Source organism: Moschus berezovskii, chromosome 6 (genome assembly GCF_049115385.1).
Source record: "Moschus berezovskii isolate FMDL1 chromosome 6, NW_MosBer_1.0, whole genome shotgun sequence".
Taxonomy (NCBI): domain Eukaryota; kingdom Metazoa; phylum Chordata; class Mammalia; order Artiodactyla; family Moschidae; genus Moschus; species Moschus berezovskii.
Window position 1 is genome coordinate 32,964,624 of NC_142465.1, and position 20,267 is coordinate 32,984,890.

At 41.7% G+C, this 20,267-nt stretch overlaps 1 protein-coding gene across 7 annotated transcripts in view; it reads left to right on the forward strand.

Annotated features, from left to right (window-relative positions):
* Window positions 1-19,344, forward strand: part of LOC129537284 (natural resistance-associated macrophage protein 2) — a 31,016-nt gene extending 11,672 nt beyond the window's left edge. For 3 of the 7 annotated variants that reach the window (XM_055396832.2, XM_055396834.2, XM_055396835.2), the window contains exons 3-17: window positions 246-397; window positions 1,104-1,229; window positions 2,014-2,133; window positions 3,055-3,161; window positions 3,703-3,773; window positions 3,885-3,952; window positions 5,205-5,360; window positions 6,013-6,171; window positions 7,013-7,099; window positions 7,984-8,103; window positions 8,240-8,389; window positions 8,909-8,982; window positions 9,794-9,947; window positions 11,583-11,636; window positions 18,683-19,344. In XM_055396832.2, the coding sequence (XP_055252807.2) occupies window positions 246-397; window positions 1,104-1,229; window positions 2,014-2,133; window positions 3,055-3,161; window positions 3,703-3,773; window positions 3,885-3,952; window positions 5,205-5,360; window positions 6,013-6,171; window positions 7,013-7,099; window positions 7,984-8,103; window positions 8,240-8,389; window positions 8,909-8,982; window positions 9,794-9,947; window positions 11,583-11,636; window positions 18,683-18,760 (1,676 nt within the window). In that variant the 3' untranslated portion in view covers window positions 18,761-19,344. The other 4 variants (XM_055396833.2, XM_055396836.2, XM_055396837.2 and 1 more) reach the window with 2 other exon arrangements.
* Window positions 19,345-20,267: the final 923 nt, after the last annotated feature.

Consider the following 20,267-nt stretch of genomic DNA (forward strand, 5'->3'; position numbering starts at 1 on the left):
CAGGTGGTGCAGTGGTAAAGAATCTTCCTGCCAGTGCAGGAGACACAGGAGATGCGGGTTCAATCCCTGGGTCAGGAAGATCACCTGGAACCTGCTCCAGTATTCTTGCCTGGAAAATCCCATGGGCAGAGGAGCCTGGCAGACTACAGTCCGTGGGGTTGCAAAGAGTCGGACACGACTGAGCACCTTAATATTAGTGTATTTTGTTCATTTTAATTCATTTCTTCTCAATTCTTTTAACTCAGAAGATGCTTCTGGAGACCATGGAGACTCTGCCAGTCTTGGTGCCATCAACCCTGCCTACAGTAACTCCTCAATTCCGCAGTCCCCCGGGGTGGGCTCAAATGAGCCCTTCACCACCTACTTTGATGAGAAGATTGCCATTCCTGAGGAGGAGGTTAGTGACAGGTCCTTGGAGGAAAATATTATCTAGGGAAACTATGTACAGTGTCTGCTAGACAACTGAAGATTAGCAACCTCAGAGTCAATTCTGGCAGGCAATCTCTGAAGACTGAATTTGTGTGATCAGAGCAACTGTTAAGGAAACTAAAGTCCTTGAAAAACCATTGCCAAGTTTAACTGGTGAGCATTCTTTGATCCAGAAAGCATGATTTTCATGTTCCCTTTTTTATGGTGCCTTTTGCCCCATTTGGGTAGTGTTTGAGTACAGAGGTACTGCTATTATTGCTGGGGTTTTAGAATGAAAGGCTGTTGGAAGGGCAGGTAAGAGAAGGGCTCTTATTTGGACAGAGAGCTACCAGGTTGCTGATAAGGAATGGATAAAATAGAAAAGAAACTTGGACATACCCATGTCCAACTTCTGAAATCCTTTGTTCTTATGAAGCTGATATTGTTGGTTTTTATATGATAAAATAATACATAAATTAGACCAGCAGTTTGGAGGTGGTAATCATTTTTTTCTCCAAGATACATTTTATTTTTTTATTATTTTTAAATTTTTTATTCTGTATTGGAGTATAGCCAGTTAACAATATTGTGCTAGTTTCAGGTGGATAGTGAAGGGAGTCAGCCATACATATGCATGTATCCATTCTTCCCCTGGAGGTGATAATCATTTTGTTCTGTATTCCTCTCTTGTACAGTACTCTTGTTTTAGCTTTCGTAAACTCTGGGCCTTCACGGGACCAGGATTTCTTATGAGCATTGCTTACCTGGATCCAGGAAACATTGAGTCTGATTTGCAGTCTGGAGCAGTGGCTGGATTTAAGGTGAACATGGAGTCTTCCCCCTTTTCCTTTTTAAATACTCACAGCATACTTCGTCTCTGCTCTGCCTGTTGGATATCAACCTTGGGGGCTATGTGCTGATTCTATATGGGCTCTGACACTTAGATGAGAAGTGCTTTTCCATCTTTTTTTTTTTTTTAATCCCAACTAGGAATGAGAATTTATTTATTTATTTCTGGCTGTGCTGGGTCTTTGTTCCTTTGTGCAGGCTTTTCTCCAGTTGTAGCAAGAGTGGGGGCTATTCTCTAGTTGGGGTGCACAGACTTCTCATTGCAGTGGCTTCTCTTGTCACAGAGCAGAGGCTCTAGATGTGCATGCTTCAATAGCTGTGTTTCCCAAGCTCCAGAGGACAGGCCCAGGAGCTGTGGCATATGGGCTTATTTGCTCTGTGGCATGTGGGGTTTTCCTGAATGAGAGACTGAACCAATTCTCCTGCGTCAGCAGATGAATTTTTTACCACTGAGCCACCAGGGAAGCCCTTTCCATCTGTTTTTTAAATTTTATCATGTAGTTGGTTTTTAGTTGTGTTTTACCCAGGCATTTTCTTTGACCAAAAGCGCAACTGCAGATGGGAAAAACTAAGGCTCAGAAAGGTGCAAGATGACCTAGCAAGTTCTGTGCAGAATGTGATACAGAGCTCAGGCCATTGGATTCCTGAGCGGGGCTCTTTCCTGAGTGTACTGTTTCCCATTGACATTGCCAAACAACCAAACTTAAACCACCAGTTATCTCATGAGAGTAATGGTGGGGTTTTGTTCTTCTCTAGTTGCTCTGGGTTCTTCTGTTGGCCACCATCGTGGGGCTCCTGCTCCAGCGCCTTGCAGCTCGACTGGGAGTGGTCACTGGGCTGCATCTGGCTGAAGTGTGTCACCGCCAGTATCCCAGGGTAAGCAGTGTTTGTTAGTCATATCATAGGTAACTGTGTGTCTAGACATTTGACCTTTCTTGTTGCTGCCTAAGGCAGGAATGGGTAGACCCAGTGTCTGGAGGATACTGACTTGATTTTTAGGAAAGTACTAATCTGCCTCTGGTTCATCCTAAATGTTTAACCTCCTTTCCTGAGAGAGTATCCTTACCTGCTTTTTTTTCTTGTATGCCTCTCAAAAAAAAAAAAAATTGGTAACTTACAGTTTGTTTTAGCTTCTCTTTCTTCTTACATTTCTTATACTTCATGTTTCTTAGTGTTTTTTTTTTTTTTCCCTGGCCTCAGTGAGCTAGCACTACTAAATTTCTTTCTGTTCGATTATTTGACCAGATTAGTTCCCAGATTTTATTATAGAACACCCAATTCTAACACTTTGCCCCAAGTCCCTTTGTATATCTATCATTTTTTCACTTGTTTGTGCATTATTATATTAAGGATGACTCCAACCTTTTCATGTTTGTTTTCTCTTCAGCTGTGGTCAGGATAGATATTTTCTTCTGTAGTATTTATTCTCTCCTGAACAGTATTTTGACCATCTTAGCATCCTCATTTCCCCCTAACGCTTTCAGAATTGTTTTTAGGCAAAAAAATTAACTGGAAATAATGAATGGAAAATTCCATTCTTCTGTCAAGTAAAACGGAAGAAGAAGAAATTGGCATCAGCTGCTGCCCTAACCTTGAATCATACTCTGCCACAAAGAGCAACCTGGCCCTCTCCAGCAAGGGACCAAGTAAAACTTGAGTTCTGGTCCTTCATCTCTAGACCTAAGGCATCATAAAGGACTGTTATTGGATCACTGCCAAAATATGAATTCCAAACTATGGAGGAAGTTCTTAGAAATGATTAATTAGAACCGTATTTTTCTGCTGTTTGATGTTTAGGTTCCGCGAATCATCCTATGGCTGATGGTGGAATTGGCTATCATTGGCTCAGACATGCAGGAAGTTATTGGCTCAGCTATTGCCATCAATCTCCTGTCTTTAGGAAGGTGAGGGGTTTTTCCTCTAGCAAATAATCGTTGTTTTGCCAGATTTTAAAGCAAGTGTCAAAAGAAAATCCCAAATCATTTTCAATTTTCAAGATTCAGCTCTAGTATTATTTTTTCTGTGGAACCCTTCTGGAACCACCTTCTTCTCTTCTGCCAGATGTAGGCTCTCTGTCTTCCATGTTCCCATGTCAGGTTATGCAAACCTGTTGTTATCCAGTGTGTGGACCAGTATGTGTTATAATTAATTTGTAATCTCAGTTTATCCCACTTGATAAGTGAGTCCCTTGAGAGATAAGACCCTTGCTTTTCAGCTTTGTGTCCTGAATGTCTGAAATTGTAGACAAAGTTTAAATGAATGTATTACTTCACTTAGTACTGAGATCCTAAACTACCCAAGGTCTGGCCTCCTTGCTGCTCTTCCTTTTTCCCCAAGTCCTTAGTCTTCCAAGTGTCATGTATCAGAAGAGCTGTTGGGAAACTGGGAAATGTGTCTTTCTCAATGTTTCTTTCCTTTAATCTCCCTTTTTAATCTCTGACCTAGGATTCCTCTATGGGGTGGAGTTCTCATCACCATTGCAGATACTTTCGTATTTCTCTTTTTGGACAAATATGGTAAGGAGGACAGTGGGAATGGAGGGATCACTCAGAGGAACTGCGTTCCATCATGTGGTTTATGGGGTAATCTGCCTTCTGTGAACTCACTACTGCATTTTTCCCCTTTAGGCTTGAGGAAGCTGGAAGCATTTTTTGGTTTTCTCATCACTATTATGGCCCTCACATTTGGCTATGAGGCAAGTATTACAGGCTTATGCATTAGCTTTATTATTATTAGCTTTTTGAAACAAGGCTTTTGTCCTTTTATTATGAAAGACAGTACATGCTAACAAAAAGCCAAATTCAGCACTGGCCATTTTTAAAGGAATAAGGATGTGGCAGGGACTAGTATCCAGGAAGACCTGCAGGGACTCCTAGTTTAAAACTGTACTAGAATTTCTGGTCCCAAGTTATTCTCAGCAACAGAACGGCTTTGGAGAGGGTTAGGAAAGGGGTTGCAGGGTTATTCTTGGCTGTTAACATTAGAGGGGTTTTGTTTTGCTCATCCTAGTTGACAGTAGTTGCAGCTTGGACTTTCTTTGTATTGTAACAGTTAATGAACTATAGGGGATACAGCGCATGTTTCCCAGTTTGTGCCCCAATCTGGACATTCCATTGGGTTAAAAATAACCCTAGCCCTACTGTTGTATTCAGTAATGCCCCTGTCTGTGTCCAGATATTATAAATTGATTTCTGCTTCTTGGCCTAGCTAAGCCTTTGAAAATGTGTCTTCTGTATGAGTAGATGATGGAGCTTGGTCTAAGGCTTTCAAGAGAAATGCTGAACCAGGAAAAAGTGTTTCTGAGTGAGTCTCAGCAGATGCTAGTGACAAGCGTTAGTGATTTTTCTATACATAGGTGAACATGGAAGCATGGTTAGTGTGGATAATCAAGAATGGACTATTCTAAGGTGTGTCTCACAGGTGTTATTGTGACAATAATATCAATAAGGCCCTTAGCGGCTGTTTTATTTCTTTAGAATATTAATTAGATTCTCAGCACATCCTGGCTTCCCAAGTGGTGCTGGTGTTAAAGAATCGGCCTGCCAGTGCAGGAGACACAGGAGACTTGAATTCTGTCTTTGGGTGGGGAAGATCCCCTGGAGGAAGAAATGGCACCCCTTCCAGTATTCTTGCATGTGAAATTCCATGGGCAGAAGAGCCTGGCAGGCTACAGTCCATGGGATTGCAAAGAGTCGGACATGACTGAGCAACAGCATTACACGTCGATTTCCTATATCTAAAATACAATGTGAAGTGTCTGGATACCCTATTCTTGAATTCTCTGACCTTGTGCTGCTTGGTTTTTTGGATGGTTCTATGTTCCTCATTTCCTATGTAGTTGTTGATGAAGGAGTTTAAGGAGTAAAGGATGCAGTGTTTTCTAGTACTGTGTTACTCCCTAGTCTCATGTTCCAGAAAAGACTAATAGCTGTTCTCTTTGTATGTAGTATGTTACAGTGAAACCCAGCCAGACCCAGGTCCTTAAAGGCATGTTCCTACCATCCTGTTCAGGCTGTCGTACCCCACAGATTGAGCAGGCTGTGGGCATCGTGGGCGCTGTTATCATGCCACACAATATGTACCTGCATTCTGCCTTAGTTAAGGTGAGCAAGACCTTTCTTATCTCAGTGGCCTGTGTAGTTTTCTGGCATCTTTTCCTTTCATTGCAAGGGACACACACTTAGTTCACAACTGTTGGAGCCCTGAAGGAGCATGCATTTTTCCACAGTTGAACTCCACCCTCTTGTATCACCAAGGTGACCAGAGATGGGACCATGATGACATAGAGAAGGGACTAGAGTCCTTCTTAAAAGATCTGAAGGGGCACCGTGTCACTTGTCTTTAAATCTCAGAAGCCTGAATGGCCTTGTGGAGGTCAGGAGGAAAGAGTCTAATCTGGCTTTTACCAGTTGATCTATCACAATCTTTTGTTGGTAGATTTCAGAGACCTTTGTAATTATGGTGGTGCCCCCATTAGGTCTGAAATCAGATTGTTCTCATAGGTCAGCAGTTCTTCCAGCCACATAACTGAGGGCTCGGCAGTCACTTGTTTACTTTTTCCTCTTTGGGATGTGTGATGTCATCAAAGGGTCATGACTTCTTACTCACTAGTGAACCAGGATGTAAGTGTAGTCTCACATTTCATGTGGTCAGTTGTTTGCCCCCTAGGCCTTTCAGCTGACTACAGACTTATGAAATATCACAAGGAAACTTGTCCAACCTATCAAAAAGTGACTGTTGCTGTTATCTCTCTAGTCCAGACAGGTAGACCGAGCCAATAAGCAGGAAGTTCGAGAAGCCAATAAGTACTTCTTCATTGAATCCTGCATTGCTCTCTTTGTTTCCTTTATCATCAACGTCTTTGTTGTCTCAGTGTTTGCTGAAGCATTTTTTGGGAAAACCAACGACCAGGTGGTAAGTAAGCCAGGGACCTGGGTAGTAGTGAATGTGAGGGTAAAGAGGAGGCCACGTTGGGGCAGGAAAATGAGACAGTGACTTCGAGCTCAGGGGAAATAGAGCTCAGTGCTGCCCCTAAGTCACTGCGCTAGTCAGGTTTACAGTCTGTGACCAAGCCCAGACCCTCCTTCGTAGCTTTAAACAGGTAAGGACGCGTGCCTTAGACCAAGGTTGCCTCATGCTGTTGTTGGTGGCTTCATGTCTGTTTGGCTCTTTCTCATCCCCTTTTGCTTCCTGTTTACCAACTACTGGCTGCTTGCCAGTCCTGCCATTTAGTGATTACAGGCGGGAGGAGTCAACCAACAGAAAATAGAAGCTGTGGCTAGACAGGCTATTTTATCACACTGAATTCTCTGTTCTCTTGACTCCTGATTGCCAGCCTAGTTTTTTTGTTGTTGTTGCCAATCTAGTTTTGATCACTCCTTTTTTCCCATCTGTAGGACCTCTGACTCCTGGCTCTGCTTTGAATAAGGCCACCCTGTTCTGGGTGTCCTCTCATATTTGAAGTCTATTTAAGGGCCCTCACCTCCTATTATCATTTAAAGTGACCCAGCGTTCATGTATTACCATGCACACTCTAACTCAAGGGAAAGTTTTTGATGACCTGGGGGTGTATAAAAAGTATGGAGGAATAGCTCAAGGACCTTGCCGCCGGTTTCTGCTGTCATCTGTGTCCAGTGTCTCACCTTCAGGATTTGTTTCTTAGATGATCCATCTGTGTGTTAGCTGTTGGAGAGGTCTTCTTCTCTGAGTTCTGGACTCAAAATTAAAAGTTGTTTCTAAACTGTTTTGGTTCCAGGTTGCGGTCTGTAAAAACAGTAGCAGTCCCCACACTCACCTTTTCCCTGATGATAACTCAACACTGGCTGTGGACATCTACAAAGGGGTAAATGTGTTGGGATTTCTGATCTTTGCTCCTGAATCAAGATTCTCAGCATAGTGTCTGGTCTTTTCAGTGGGTTCACTTCAGAGCTCAGCATATCTTCTGTGGAGTGTCTTTTTTTCAGAGGCCCAGATGCCAGACAAGCCTTTTGGATTACATGGAAGGGAATAGGAGATCAGCTGACAAGATGATTTAATTGTATCAGCGATTCCCAAACTTATGTTGATAGCATATTGTTCTCTAGGTATTAATTGGGGAGACTATAGAAGTATCCCTGGTAAAGTGGTCTTTTTTGTGTGTGTGACTAAAGACTATTTATTTATTTAGATTGCACTGTGTGACATGCGGGATCTTAGTTTCCGGACCAGGGGTGAAATTTCTGCCCCCTCATGGTATCACAGAGTCTTAACTCCTGGACTGCCAGGGAAGTTCCAGTAAAGTGGTCTTTACTGGGGCCTCTCTGTCCCTTTTATGCTGATTACATTGTGAACCTACAGCAGTACACAATACATAGTATTTAACGTTTCTGAAATTTATTGGAGGTTTCCCTCCATTCCTATCACCATCTTCCAGAATAGTGTGTTCAGGAATATAATTTGGGAAGTGAGTTGTAGTCATTTTTATTTTTGATGCTTAATATATGAGGTGAGAATAAAGGCTTTAGGAGCCTAGAGAAGAGAAGGGACTAGGCTGAGGAGGAATGGGGGCCCATCCAGCAGAATTTAGGTTGAAAGCATCTAGAATGAGGTCAGGACCCGAGTCTAGCTTCTGGGACAGCGCCGGCACAGCGCTTGGTAGGGTGGGTGCGCAGCCAGGAACAGGGAGAAGTGACACCAAGGACATGTTTGGGTGCTGTCTCGGGTGATCTCTCTCCCTCGCCTCTGCAGGGTGTTGTGCTGGGGTGTTACTTCGGGCCTGCCGCTCTCTACATCTGGGCAGTGGGGATCCTGGCTGCGGGGCAGAGCTCCACCATGACGGGGACCTATTCCGGCCAGTTTGTCATGGAGGTACGTGCTGCCGTGACGGGAGTCGACGAGAGGACATTGCCCTTTTGTCCCTTCTTAATCCCGTGCCTTCCCAAACTTCCCAGCCCTTTTTCTATTTCCTTCCAGACATTCATCCTGCTTCTGTGTTTTCTTCCAGGGATTCCTGAACCTAAAGTGGTCACGCTTTGCCCGAGTGATTCTGACCCGCTCTATTGCCATCATCCCCACTCTGCTTGTGGCCGTCTTCCAAGACGTGGAGCATCTAACAGGGATGAATGACTTCCTGAATGTTCTTCAGAGCTTACAAGTGAGGAGGGAGCTGGGGAAACTCACATCACATTGAGTCAGGAGGCATTCTGTATTGCCCTTAGGTACCAAGCCTAGAGTGGGTGTGGGGAAAATTCAGAGGAAAAGAGAGGCACAGTCTTGGTCTATGGTGAACGCTTATGAAATCTCTGGTATCTAGAAGGCTTTTAGAAGTGACTTGTTTTTTTCTAAGCCTGTTGAATGGGGATTATAAGCTGTAATTATGTAGAACACAATATTCATTAACCCAAGCAAACATTAAATAATGTAAAGGAGACTGTTGGGTATTATGGAGATTAAGAAGACAAGGCAGATACAAACTTTGTAGACACTATGAGCATAACTGATGCTAGGTTCATACAGATTTCCACATAACCCTCCAGCATGTTGTGATGACAGGAATCATTTCTCACAGAGTAGGTGAGACAGGGTCTGTGGGTCCCTTTTGCTACAGTGCTGCTCTCTGGGGTGTCACAGGAACCCCCGTAGCCCCATCTGATCTTAGTTTTTTCTTTTGCAGCTTCCGTTTGCTCTCATACCCATCCTCACGTTTACGAGCTTGCGGCCTGTAATGAGCGAATTTGCCAATGGATTGTGAGTGCACTTCTGTTAGTTCCCCAAGATGTCGGGGGGAAGGGTATCTTCATCAAACTGACCAGTCAGAAATTAAGTCATAGGGGGACTATGCTTTAAGACATGATTGCTAGAGCTGCTCCCTTGATCTCTGACTTAGAAAATAGAGACTGCTGGAGACTTCCTGGTGGTCCTGTGGTTGAGACTCTTCCTTCCTGTGCAGGAGGTGCAATTTCCATCCCAGGTCAAGGAACTGAGATTCTACATGCCACAGGGTGTGGCCAAAAATTAAATGAACACAACATTGTGAATCAACTGTACTTCAGTATAAAAAAAATTAAAAAGGACACCATGAATTTAACAACGGAGGACAAGCACATTTTTTGTTTCTGGGGGGAAATTTTTTAGCTTTTAGGGCTTTAACTCTTCAACTTCAGCCACTGAAGGTTAAAGTATCTTAAATCCATGTTAAATGATCTTAATGAGGGAGGCATAAGCTAATACCTTTTATAAACATCTCTAAAGTACGTGGGGTATTTAAATGACTTGTTGCATCTCCAGGGACTCATGACTTTTTCACTTGTAAGGCTTGTTGCATTTTTAGGGGCTTAAATAATAGGGATTATTTGATAGTGTTTTTTTTTTCTTCTTCCTCTTTCTCCCTATCATTGTGTAACTTTGGCTCATTTAACCTAATCTGGAACATAAGCACTTTTTGGTTTATTTTGAAATGCCACTTACTCCTGTCCTGTGACCCCAAAAGACAGTGTTTTTTTCTGTTTGTGGACAGGTTGGACTATTCTACCAATAACTGTGCTGATTCTTTTGACAGAGGCTGGAGGATTGCAGGCGGTATCTTGGTCTTTATCATCTGTTCCATCAACATGTACTTTGTCGTGGTTTATGTGCAGGATCTAGGGCATGTGGCATTGTACGTGGTGGCTGCAGTGGTCAGCGTAGCTTATCTGAGCTTTGTGTTTTACTTGGTAAGTCCAGTTGGAAGGGGCAGGGGTGGTCATGGGGGGCTAACACTCAGAAGAGAAAGGACCCAAAAGAGCATATGGTTATCTGTCTTCAGATTACTGACACCATTTATGTGAAATCATTAAACCAGCTGTGACTAAACAATATTTTTAACCATAAATTTTCCCATTGTTCCTAAGAGCTATCATTTTTCTAAATCTGTCACACTGTTTGGTTTCCATTCCTAATAATTCCTAACAAGAGTGTACTATGTTTGAAAAACTCAAAGAAGATCAGTCGTGTAGAAAGTAGAGAGTGGTACGAGATGGGGTTGGAGAAGGGACCTGTGTCGTATGATTTCAGATCTTTGGAGGGAGCACCTGTGGGTTCACAGCCCTGCCCAGCTCTACTGCTTAATAGCTGTCCAGTGACGACACAAGGAAGTAGTGAAAACCTTTCGTTGAATTATTCTAGAATTACTAAAGAACGATGGTTATAAAACAAGCTATACAGAAAAGGAATGCAAATTAAATAATAATAAAAAGAAAAGGAATGCAGAATTATAAATACCTAGATAATAAAAAAAATTATCAAGAGTCTAGAGTAAATTATGTAAGATGGTAATAGTAGTTGCCTTTGGATGGTGGGATTATGGATATATTCTTTTCTCTATTTTCATCTTCTGTAACATTACTTATATCACTGAAAAGCAGCTATGCCAACAACGCATCTCCCTCATTATTCTATACAGGTTTCTCTAAAAATCACAGGGACTGAGGATTAGGGACAGCCGAATTTATACCATGTCTGCTACAGAGAATGGGAAGACTGGATGATAGAAACCCCCTGCTCATCTTATAACACTTACCTAGTCCCCGTGTCAGTGTCTGCCAGAGGGTAGATACTTGATTGGGAAAATCATTTTAATGAATATTGAGAAATTATGTCTTGGATAGATATAGCTCTGCTTTTTTCCTCCTCATAAACCATGGGCACACTAAGATTATACTGACCCTACAATATAAGGACTTACTCCCAGGAAACCCAAGTAACTCAGTATGGCCTTGACAGAAATTGTTTTAACAATTCGCTGTAGGGTGACCCTTGGTTGGGTAGTGGTTAGAATTTCTGGCTTTCACTTCAGAATCCCAGGTTCAGTCCCTGGTAAGGGAACTGAGCTCTGCAAGCACGCCCCCTACCTGAACCCCCACCCCCTCCCCCCGCCAAAAAAAGTGCTATAGAACTTAAGGGGATCCTTCCTTCATGCAGATCAGTTATGACAGTGCTGAGTCATTCTTAGTTACCCTGAGGCTATAGAAAATGTTGAAGACCCATTTTCAAGGCTGAGGACTGATTCTAGATGAATTACTACTATTTAGTTCAGGAGACTGTTGCAGTTGTATTAGCCAGTCAGTCGTTGCCCTGCATTGTGAGGAGTAGAGTAGGACTGAAATGGGGTAGCGGTCTTCAAGGAATTCTGCCTGAGAGTTAATAAAAGAAACACACCACAAACACAAAACAGTAGGAACAGAGGGAACTGAGTATTGAAATTAGTACAGCCAAGAGGTTTGCATCTGAGCAGTGCATTGTGGGCGGTGAGGGGGGTGAGTGGGCCCTCCAGAGGGGTCAGCGAATGATGACCATATTTTCTCTTCCAGGGTTGGCAGTGTTTGATTGCACTGGGCATGTCCTTCCTAGACTGTGGGCACACGGTAAGCATCTCTAAAGTCCTGCTGACCGAAGAAGCCACCACTGGCTATACTAAGTAAACACTGTTCACAGGTAGCCATCAGAGCCAGTGTGTTTCTATGGTTTACTGTGTGAACATAGCCAAAGGTATGTGCTGTTGCACAGACTGCATTTAGGACTCAGCTGTTTGTTGGGAAAGACATTGTTGCATATTTGTTTGAAAGATGGCATTATTTTTCCTCCTGAACTCCTAACCTGATAACTGGATTTAGGATCTTTGACAGCTTGATACCTGCTCTCAAACAGCACTGAACTCTTTCACTGTCCCAGGGTCAGCTTGTTTTATCTTTATGTGAGATAGTCCTCAATGCATGATGCTTAACAAGACTGACTGTATGTTAAAAAAACGTATTTGGAAAATGCAATACAGTTTTCATAGTACAAATGACAGAATAGGTATGCAAGGTTTATTTATCAAAAGATAATGGATTTAAAAGTCTGAGAAATACTTTCCTTATGCATACCCTTTGAATTAATTATAAAAAATAAAATCTCAATTAGGGTGGTTTGATTCACATTAAATATAAAATTATGAGATAATCTACCTCCATCAGGTTCAGGATTCTTTTAACTTATTTTCACTTTAATTTCATTGAAAGTTAAGAGGGGTAAGAAAGCATTAAAGAAGATGATAAATGGACAGATGGTAAAACTCACTTGTGATCATGGTGGCTAATACTAATCTTTTCTGAAAATCACTGATTATTTCCCTCACAGACTGAGAGCTTACTGAAATGTTCTTGGGAGTCCCGATTTTAATAACTCTCATGTTAGTACAGGATTCTTGTATGGTATTTCTTCTTGAGCACTTAGAGTTGAGAAACCTCCCCCTTCCTCCTCCAGGAGGGTAGTGATAGAAAAAGATGGTAGCATTTGTGAACTGATGTTCTCAAGAGACTTTGGGGTGAGGAGAAAAAACTTGAAAGAAGAGGAGCCATCTGTTTTATTCCTAAAAAACAACTTCTACCAGAATCATCATGTTTTTCTGAAGCCCAAGATGACTTGCAAGGCAATCTCAGGAGCTCTGGATGTAAGCGTTGCAAAGCTCGATCCCTCTCAGCAAGTCCTTTGGTGTCACTATGGTTGCTAAGTTCTCTCTGCAGGGTTGCACTGGGCTACCTCTCTTCAGCCATTCCCTCAGAGGGAAAAACTTTGAGACCAGATGGTGGAGCTCTGGAGTCAGAGGAAATGGGTCCCTTCAGCATGGAGCTGCTGTTCTTCAGCCACTTCTGACATTTTTACATGTGGAACCTGACACCATGTGAATATCTCAAACCAAGTCACATTGTCCGGTGGAGATAAATAATCAGGTCTTTTATAGCCACTGACTTGGTGAGAACAGTAATGGGAATGTAATTGAAGGACTGCATTTTTGGTGTCTTCCTTCTGGAGTGCCTGTTGATTGATGTTCTCTGTTCACCTGAGCTGCTAAAGGCATTGTTTCCAATACTTTGTTCACAGTCAAAAGCACAGACTGAATGGACTGTCATTTACATGGCTTTAAGGGTAAACTTCTGTGTTCCACTGACCATACCTTTACCTCATCCCCTCCCGTGACATAGCACAGAATCATGAGAGACAAATTCCCCAACCGTTCCTCCCTCTCCCCTACCGTCATCCCCTAAACTGTTCACAAGGGCACTCTGTAGATATTGGGGACTGACCTCTTAAGCTCTCATCTGGCCTCAGTAGGTGAGGACAGAATTCTTTGTAAAAGATGGTACATTAACATCATTTACCTTTGCCTGGAGTCTGGCTGGGTCCAGTCAGTCTCAGATTCACAAATATTTAGAAGCCCAGGTAAAAGCTGCTAGTTTTCTTTTCGAAGTTATATATATGTCTTACAATGATGAAATGTTTTTTCCCAGTTAAGTGTCAGTTTATGTCACTATGTGTGTAGTATTTTACAGTGTTAAAAACACTCCCATGCTGTATTCCACCTAATGCTTTCAGATGGAAAGTATACTTTCTGTTCAGCCACTGCTCTGGAATAGTAAACAATGTTTAGAACTGACATCTTCCAGTGCCGTCATGTGCACTCTGTGTGAAATGTTTAAGGATATGCAATTGTACTTTATGTAAATTGGTCCTTGTTCTTTATAAATGTGGCATGAAATAACTGCTGCTATAGCATACTGGGAATTATCAGCATTGGGGAAGAACTGCAGTTTGGCTCCTGTGAGGTCCTGCTAGTGGTTTTAGGAGTCGTTACAACGAGCTTTTAGTGACCATTTAACAATATGTACACTTGGCCTGTAATTAAAAAGTTTTTTTTTCCTTTTTCCAATTTGGTTTCTTGGATACGTTTTTTTTTAAACCTTGAAAATACTCTATGAGTGGGATCTCAACAACTTTGAAATACCGAAACATCAACTACCACCTGGATTGACATACTGGATTCACACTGTTCATGATTTTTCTCTTTAGAAGGGATAGAGGAATACAGTTGACCTCCCTGGACATCTAGGTGTTAGGGGTGTTGACCCTCCATGAGATGAAAATTCTGCGTGTAATTTATAGTCAGCTCTTCATGTTCATACTCAGCTTTTCATGTCCAGTGTTTCTCCAAACGTGTAATTTCATGTTCTCACATTCATCCTGCCTGGGATCATGTATTTCTGTCGTATTTACCTTTGGAAAAAAATATATATGAGGAAACTAATCTTTACATTCAAATTCAATTTGTTCAAGGCTCAATATAGGTTTAGTTCCCAGAAGACTTGAATTATAGACTCCAAGCACTAATTTCTATCACTGATTTAATTAGTTTTGCCGTTGCTAAAGGTAAAATCATTACAATATTTAAAATTGAGAAAAAAACTGTCACTCAGCCTTTTTCTGCTCTAAGCTGAACATTTTTCTGTCTTGTTTCACCATTGAGGTAGGCATTTATATTCTGTATATGCTGCCAATAAAAAGTATGAGTATTTGGAAGGTGAAAGGAAAATTGTTTAACTTAGAAATAAAAGCGTATAAATACAAAGACCAGATATAAATACAAAACTCAGACACAGTAACTACTAGGCTTATCACCAAACACATGGCATGAAAAACTTAAGTCAACCCTTAATTTGTTCCAAGATTGTCACTAGAACTTCATTTTCCCTTTCTCTGTTGCAAGCTTTCCCTTTCTGTCTTACAGAACTAGATCCTGTAAATAGCACCATAGAAGTTATCTGAGAATTTTCTTTTCCATATTGTCCTTCCTCATTTAACTCACCCTTCTTACCTTGGTTTTGTATTGTTTTTTTAAATCTTTTTTTGGCTCTGTCATATGCCTTCCGGGATCTTAGCTCCTGCCCAGGGATTGAACCCATGGCAGGAATTTGGTTCATGGCATAAAAGCTTAGAATTCTACCACTAAGACACCAGGCAACTCTTTATTTGGGTGTAATTTCATAGCTAAAATTGGATGCAGCACAATTTGAAGATCCTGGTTTGAGACTTCCTTTAGCTCTGCCCTCTGCAGTACTTTGTGTTCCTTCCTTTGACAGGACCAGTGAATTCAGATGTGTCACCTTTAGACACCTTAGCTTTGGAACATTAAAAATAACACATTATTATGGTAGTTGGGGTCTAAGCACTCTGTGTGTATGTGTGTGTGTGTGCACGTGTGCAGGTTTAGTCGTGTCTGACTCTTTTCAACCCCATAAACTATATCCCGCCAGGCTCATCTGTCCATGGGATTTTATAGGCAAGAATATGGAAGTGGGTTGCCATTTCCTACTCCAGGAGATCTTCCCAACCCAGAAATTGGACCCGCATCTCTTGGGCCTCCTGCATCGACAGGCAGATTCGTTACCTCTGAGCCGCTTGGGAAGCCCTCAGCACACTCATGATCTCATGTAATTCTTACAGCAAAAGAATATATATATGAAGCGACCGAAGGGCCAGAAACTAAAATAACACATCACTAGTCAGTAGGCATTTGGCACTTGTGCCTGACTAGCTTAATTCCAGAACCCATGTTATTTTTACTAATCATCCTATATGATTAGTATGTAGTATACACTTAATAGTATACTTCAGACACCAAGCTTTGGTGTTTAGCAGCACCAAGAGCAGTTATCAAAGATACTTCTCTTAATACTCTGATGAGTGCTAGAATATGTTTTAGGTCAAAAGTTGCCGATTCATAGACTAATTTTGTTTGCTGCTGCTGCTGCTGCTAAGTCACTTCAGTCGTGTCCGACTCTGTGTGACCCCATAGACGGAAACCCACCAGGCTCCACTGTCCCTGGGATTCTCCAGGCAAGAACAGAAGTGGGTTGCCATTTCCTTCTCCAATGTGTGAAAGTGAAAAGTGAAAGTGAAGTTGCTCAGTCGTGTCCGATCCCTAGTGACCCCACGGACTGCAGCCCACCAGGCTCCTCCATCCATGGGATTTTCCTTTGGTCTGTGCTAAATTTTCAAAAGTACCTGAATGCTTTTTCTGGTGGTTGTGGAAAATGGGCAGGGCCAGCACTAAGTAAGAACTGATAGTTTATTCATTTGCGTACCTCTACCCTTGAAAGGTTTAGCCAATTCCTCTGCTATTTAGCTCCTTTTCTCAGCGTCCCTGAGCAATACAACAAACTTTTCCAATGAAGGAGTTTTCTCCAGTAAGCCATCAAGTGATATAACCTGGAGGTCATGGGACTAAAAACGCAGCCCTTGCTTACTACACGCCCACCCCACCACCTTAGTTCACTTAAGGCCGCAGTGGATTGTCAGTGTATCTGACAATTGCTCTTGGTTTGGCAACCCGCTCCAGTATTCTTGCCTGGAGAATCTCATGGACGGAGGAGCCTGGTGGGCTGCAGTCCATGGGGTCACAAAGAGTCGGACACAACTGAGTGACTTCACTTTCACTTTTCACTAAAACCTGAGTCATAAAACCCTGAAGTGAGTATAAAGGCTGAAATCTGAAGTGCTTGATTCTGCCCTAAGGCCAGTGTGACTCAATAATTCCTAGCCTTCTAGTTGAGAATAGTTTTATCATGGGTCCCATTTTGTCTCATCTTCATACAGTCATCATAAACCTCTGATGGGCATTTTTAATGTCTAAAAAAATTATTGAGGACTAAAATGAGATTGGTTTTCCAGGTGGCGCAGTGGTCAAGAATTGGCCTTCCAGTGCAGGAGACACAAGAGACGTGGTGTGATCCCTGGGTTATGAAAAGTCCCTGGACTAGGAAATGGCAACCCATTCCAGTATTATTGCCTGGAAAATTCCATGGACAGAAGAGCCTAGCGGGCTGTAGTCCATGGGATCACAGAGTCGGACATGAGATCACACCCAGCCACACATACACAAAATGAAATAGTTTATTAATGTCCAACCAGTCCATTCTAGAGGAGATCAATCCTGGGTGTTCATTGGAGGGACTGATGCTAAAGCTGAAACTGCAATACTTTGGCCACCTCATGCGACGAGTTGACTCACTGGAAAAGACTCTGATGCTGGGAGGGATTGGGGGCGGGAGGAGAAGGGGACGACAGAGAATGAGATGGCTGGATGGCATCACCGACTCTATGGACATGAGTTTGGGTGAACTCCGGGGTTGGTGATGGACAGGGAGGCCTGGTGTGCTGTGATTCATGGGGGTCGCAGAGAGTCGGACATGACTGAGCGACTGAACTGAACTGAACTGATTAATGTCCTTGGCATTTTAAAATGCAGCATTTATTCCCGTTTTACAAATGAGTAGGATAAGGCTCAAGAAGGATACATAACTTGCTCAAGATCATAGGAAATGGCAGAGTTGGAGCCTGATCCCAGCCCCAGTGCCTTTTGCACTATATTCTGCTAGAAATATTTCTGTGAATTTATAGTGTGCATTTGGCATCCCGAGCACTCATGATCTCATTTGATTCTTACAACAGAAGGTTCAATCTCGATACAGATGAGACAACTGAAAGGCCTAAAAGAGGCTGTTGGTCCCAAGGGGCAACAACATTCCTAAAACCCCTGGTGATACAATAGGGCTAAAAGGAGACTCAGTGATTGTCCCACGGTGAATGCAAAGGAGAGAAAAAGAGTAAGCTACAACTTCACAAATGCTGATACAAATCTTCTGGATTAGGCCTTCTGGAGTGAGTCTGGCAATATATTTTTTTGCTTTGTTTTCATATTTATATTTTGTCCACGCTGTGCGTCTCGTGGGATCTTTCATTGACATGCACAGACTTCTCCCTAGTTGCTGCTTGTGGGCTCCAGAGCCAGGGCTTGCTTAGTTGCCTCTAGGCATGTGCAATCATAGTTCCCTGACCAGGGGTCAAACCTCCTGCCTGGCAAGGCTGATTCTTAACCACTGGACCACCAGGGAAGTTCCTGGCAATGTGTTTCAAAGGCAGCTAAAGTAATTCTTTTTTTTTTTTTTCAAAGTAATTCTTATAAAGTCTGATAAATGTCTGGGATCCTTTTCTCTTAGCACATGCCATTTTATGTTTCTTTCTTTTGTTTAATGAAAGGCTTTTCTCTGCTCAGGTACCAAAGGATAATTAGGGCCCAGACAATAGGGCTCAGAATTTAGACTATTGGAAATTTGATTTCTTTTCTTTTTTTTTTGGCCTTTCTGTGCAGCTTATGGGATCTTAGTTCCCTAACCAGGGATTGAACCTGAACCCTCTGCAGGAAAAGCACAGAGTTCTAAACACTGGACTGCCAGGGAATTCCCTGAAATTTGAGTTCTAACACACTTAGTATTAAGGTATAAAAGCTCGCAGTACATTTGCTCTTAATATCCTGATCAGAAACACCCATGCTGAGGTAGAGTATGTCACAAGAATAGTTAAAAGTGCACATTTTATATTTGGCATTAACAAATCTTTAACTATTTCAGCTCCTGTCAGTTATTTTATATATAGTAAACCATTCATATATCTATAAGCCATTTATTTTCTGAAAGAAAATCAATATAGCAGAAGTGAAATAAGAGCTACTTTTATGTGCTGATTATTGATACTTAAATGCCAATTTTAAATACTTATAAGTCAGTCTAATCCTTTTCCATCTTTTTGTCCTCAGTACCACCTGGGATTGACAGTTCAACCTGAACTCTACCTTCTGAACACCGTGGATGCTGACTCACTTGTGTCTAGATGACTGACAGCCTGAGGGACTATATAAGACCCACTTTCTCTTAGTCCTTTTGTGCCAAGGGGCCTGTTAACGTATCTCTTGTTTGTTCAGTGGTGAGTTTTGTTCAAACATTTTGAACAAAAGGTAAAAATTTCCTCATGGGAAGGGTGTTAAAGCTGACAGCTGTTAAGTGTAGGTCAGAGACCCACCCACCTCACAATAGTCCTGCAACTGCCAGAGTTAAATGATTAGCCTATGATGGCCACACACCCCTATGGGCTTGTGTCTGGACTTTTGGAATTTTAAAGATATATATGTGTGTATGTTTATGTAAACCTGAACTTACTGGTTTGGGTAGAGTTTTATATAAAAATGATATTTTGTATTTTTTAAACAAATTTGTTCAGATAAATCATATTTATTTTGTCTAAATCACCTGTAACAAAGGAAGAAGAGCACTGCTCTTTTTCAGAATGAACTGGTCAAATAGACTGACTTTTAAAGTGATACTTGACTGTGGCCAGTTAAACTTGACTTGGATTTAATCAACCAACCCTTGGTAACTACTGGTACTCGCACATCATTTCCAAAAGAAGACATTTATTTTATTTGGCAGTCTTATTTCATCCTGGTCGTCGGTGTGCTCTGTGATTATTATTTTTCTGTATTGTTTTTCTTGAATTTTTTTCAGAGATACGATGGTATTTTCCAAAGAGCTTACTACCTAGTAACAATATCGAGAAATCATACTTTAACCAATAATCAGTTTTCCATGCTGCATTGTAACTTAGCCCATTCTAGCATTTTAGGTATAAAAAGAATTCTAACATTGAATTTTATAAAGCCCAACAGAAGATAATGGAGGTATTAGTTTTCTTTCTAATGTATGTATAGTCCCACCATGTCTTGTCTTCCCACTTTTCCCATTAATACTCCAGACACCATTTCTAGGCCAAAGTCTTATTTCCTGGAGTGGCTGATATTTCTAATGCTGACTCTCCTAGGGAATGTTAAGCATTTTAAGTTTATTTATACCAAGCAGTATGAGATTAAACCTACACTGGGACTTGGAAGATTGATCCACATGTTATAAACTGCCTGCCCACCTATGGGTTATAGATATTTTGACTTTTCTTCCTAAGCAGAATTTTTTTCCATAACACTTTTATAATAAAACATTTAATACTTAAAACTTTCTGCAGAAAGTTTCTGCATATTGATCTGATTGAAAAGTCAGAACATTTTCAACACCAGGCTCACACCCCTTCATGAAAGTGCAGTTGACTTACACTGAATGGCAGCTATCCATTTTTAATGGAATACAGTCTGTGCCTTCTCTCATTTCCTTCCATCCCCAAAGGCTTTGAGTTTGCAAACCCCGCAGCCTTTGTATGTTTGAGCATCATTTTCCTCTTTCAGCATAAACCTTGCTGCCTTACTTTAAAACTTTGCACATTTCAATAAGACTTAAAAAAAAATCCAGACATTGCCTTTGTCATTTTATAATGATTTGATCCTGTAAGTGGCATGG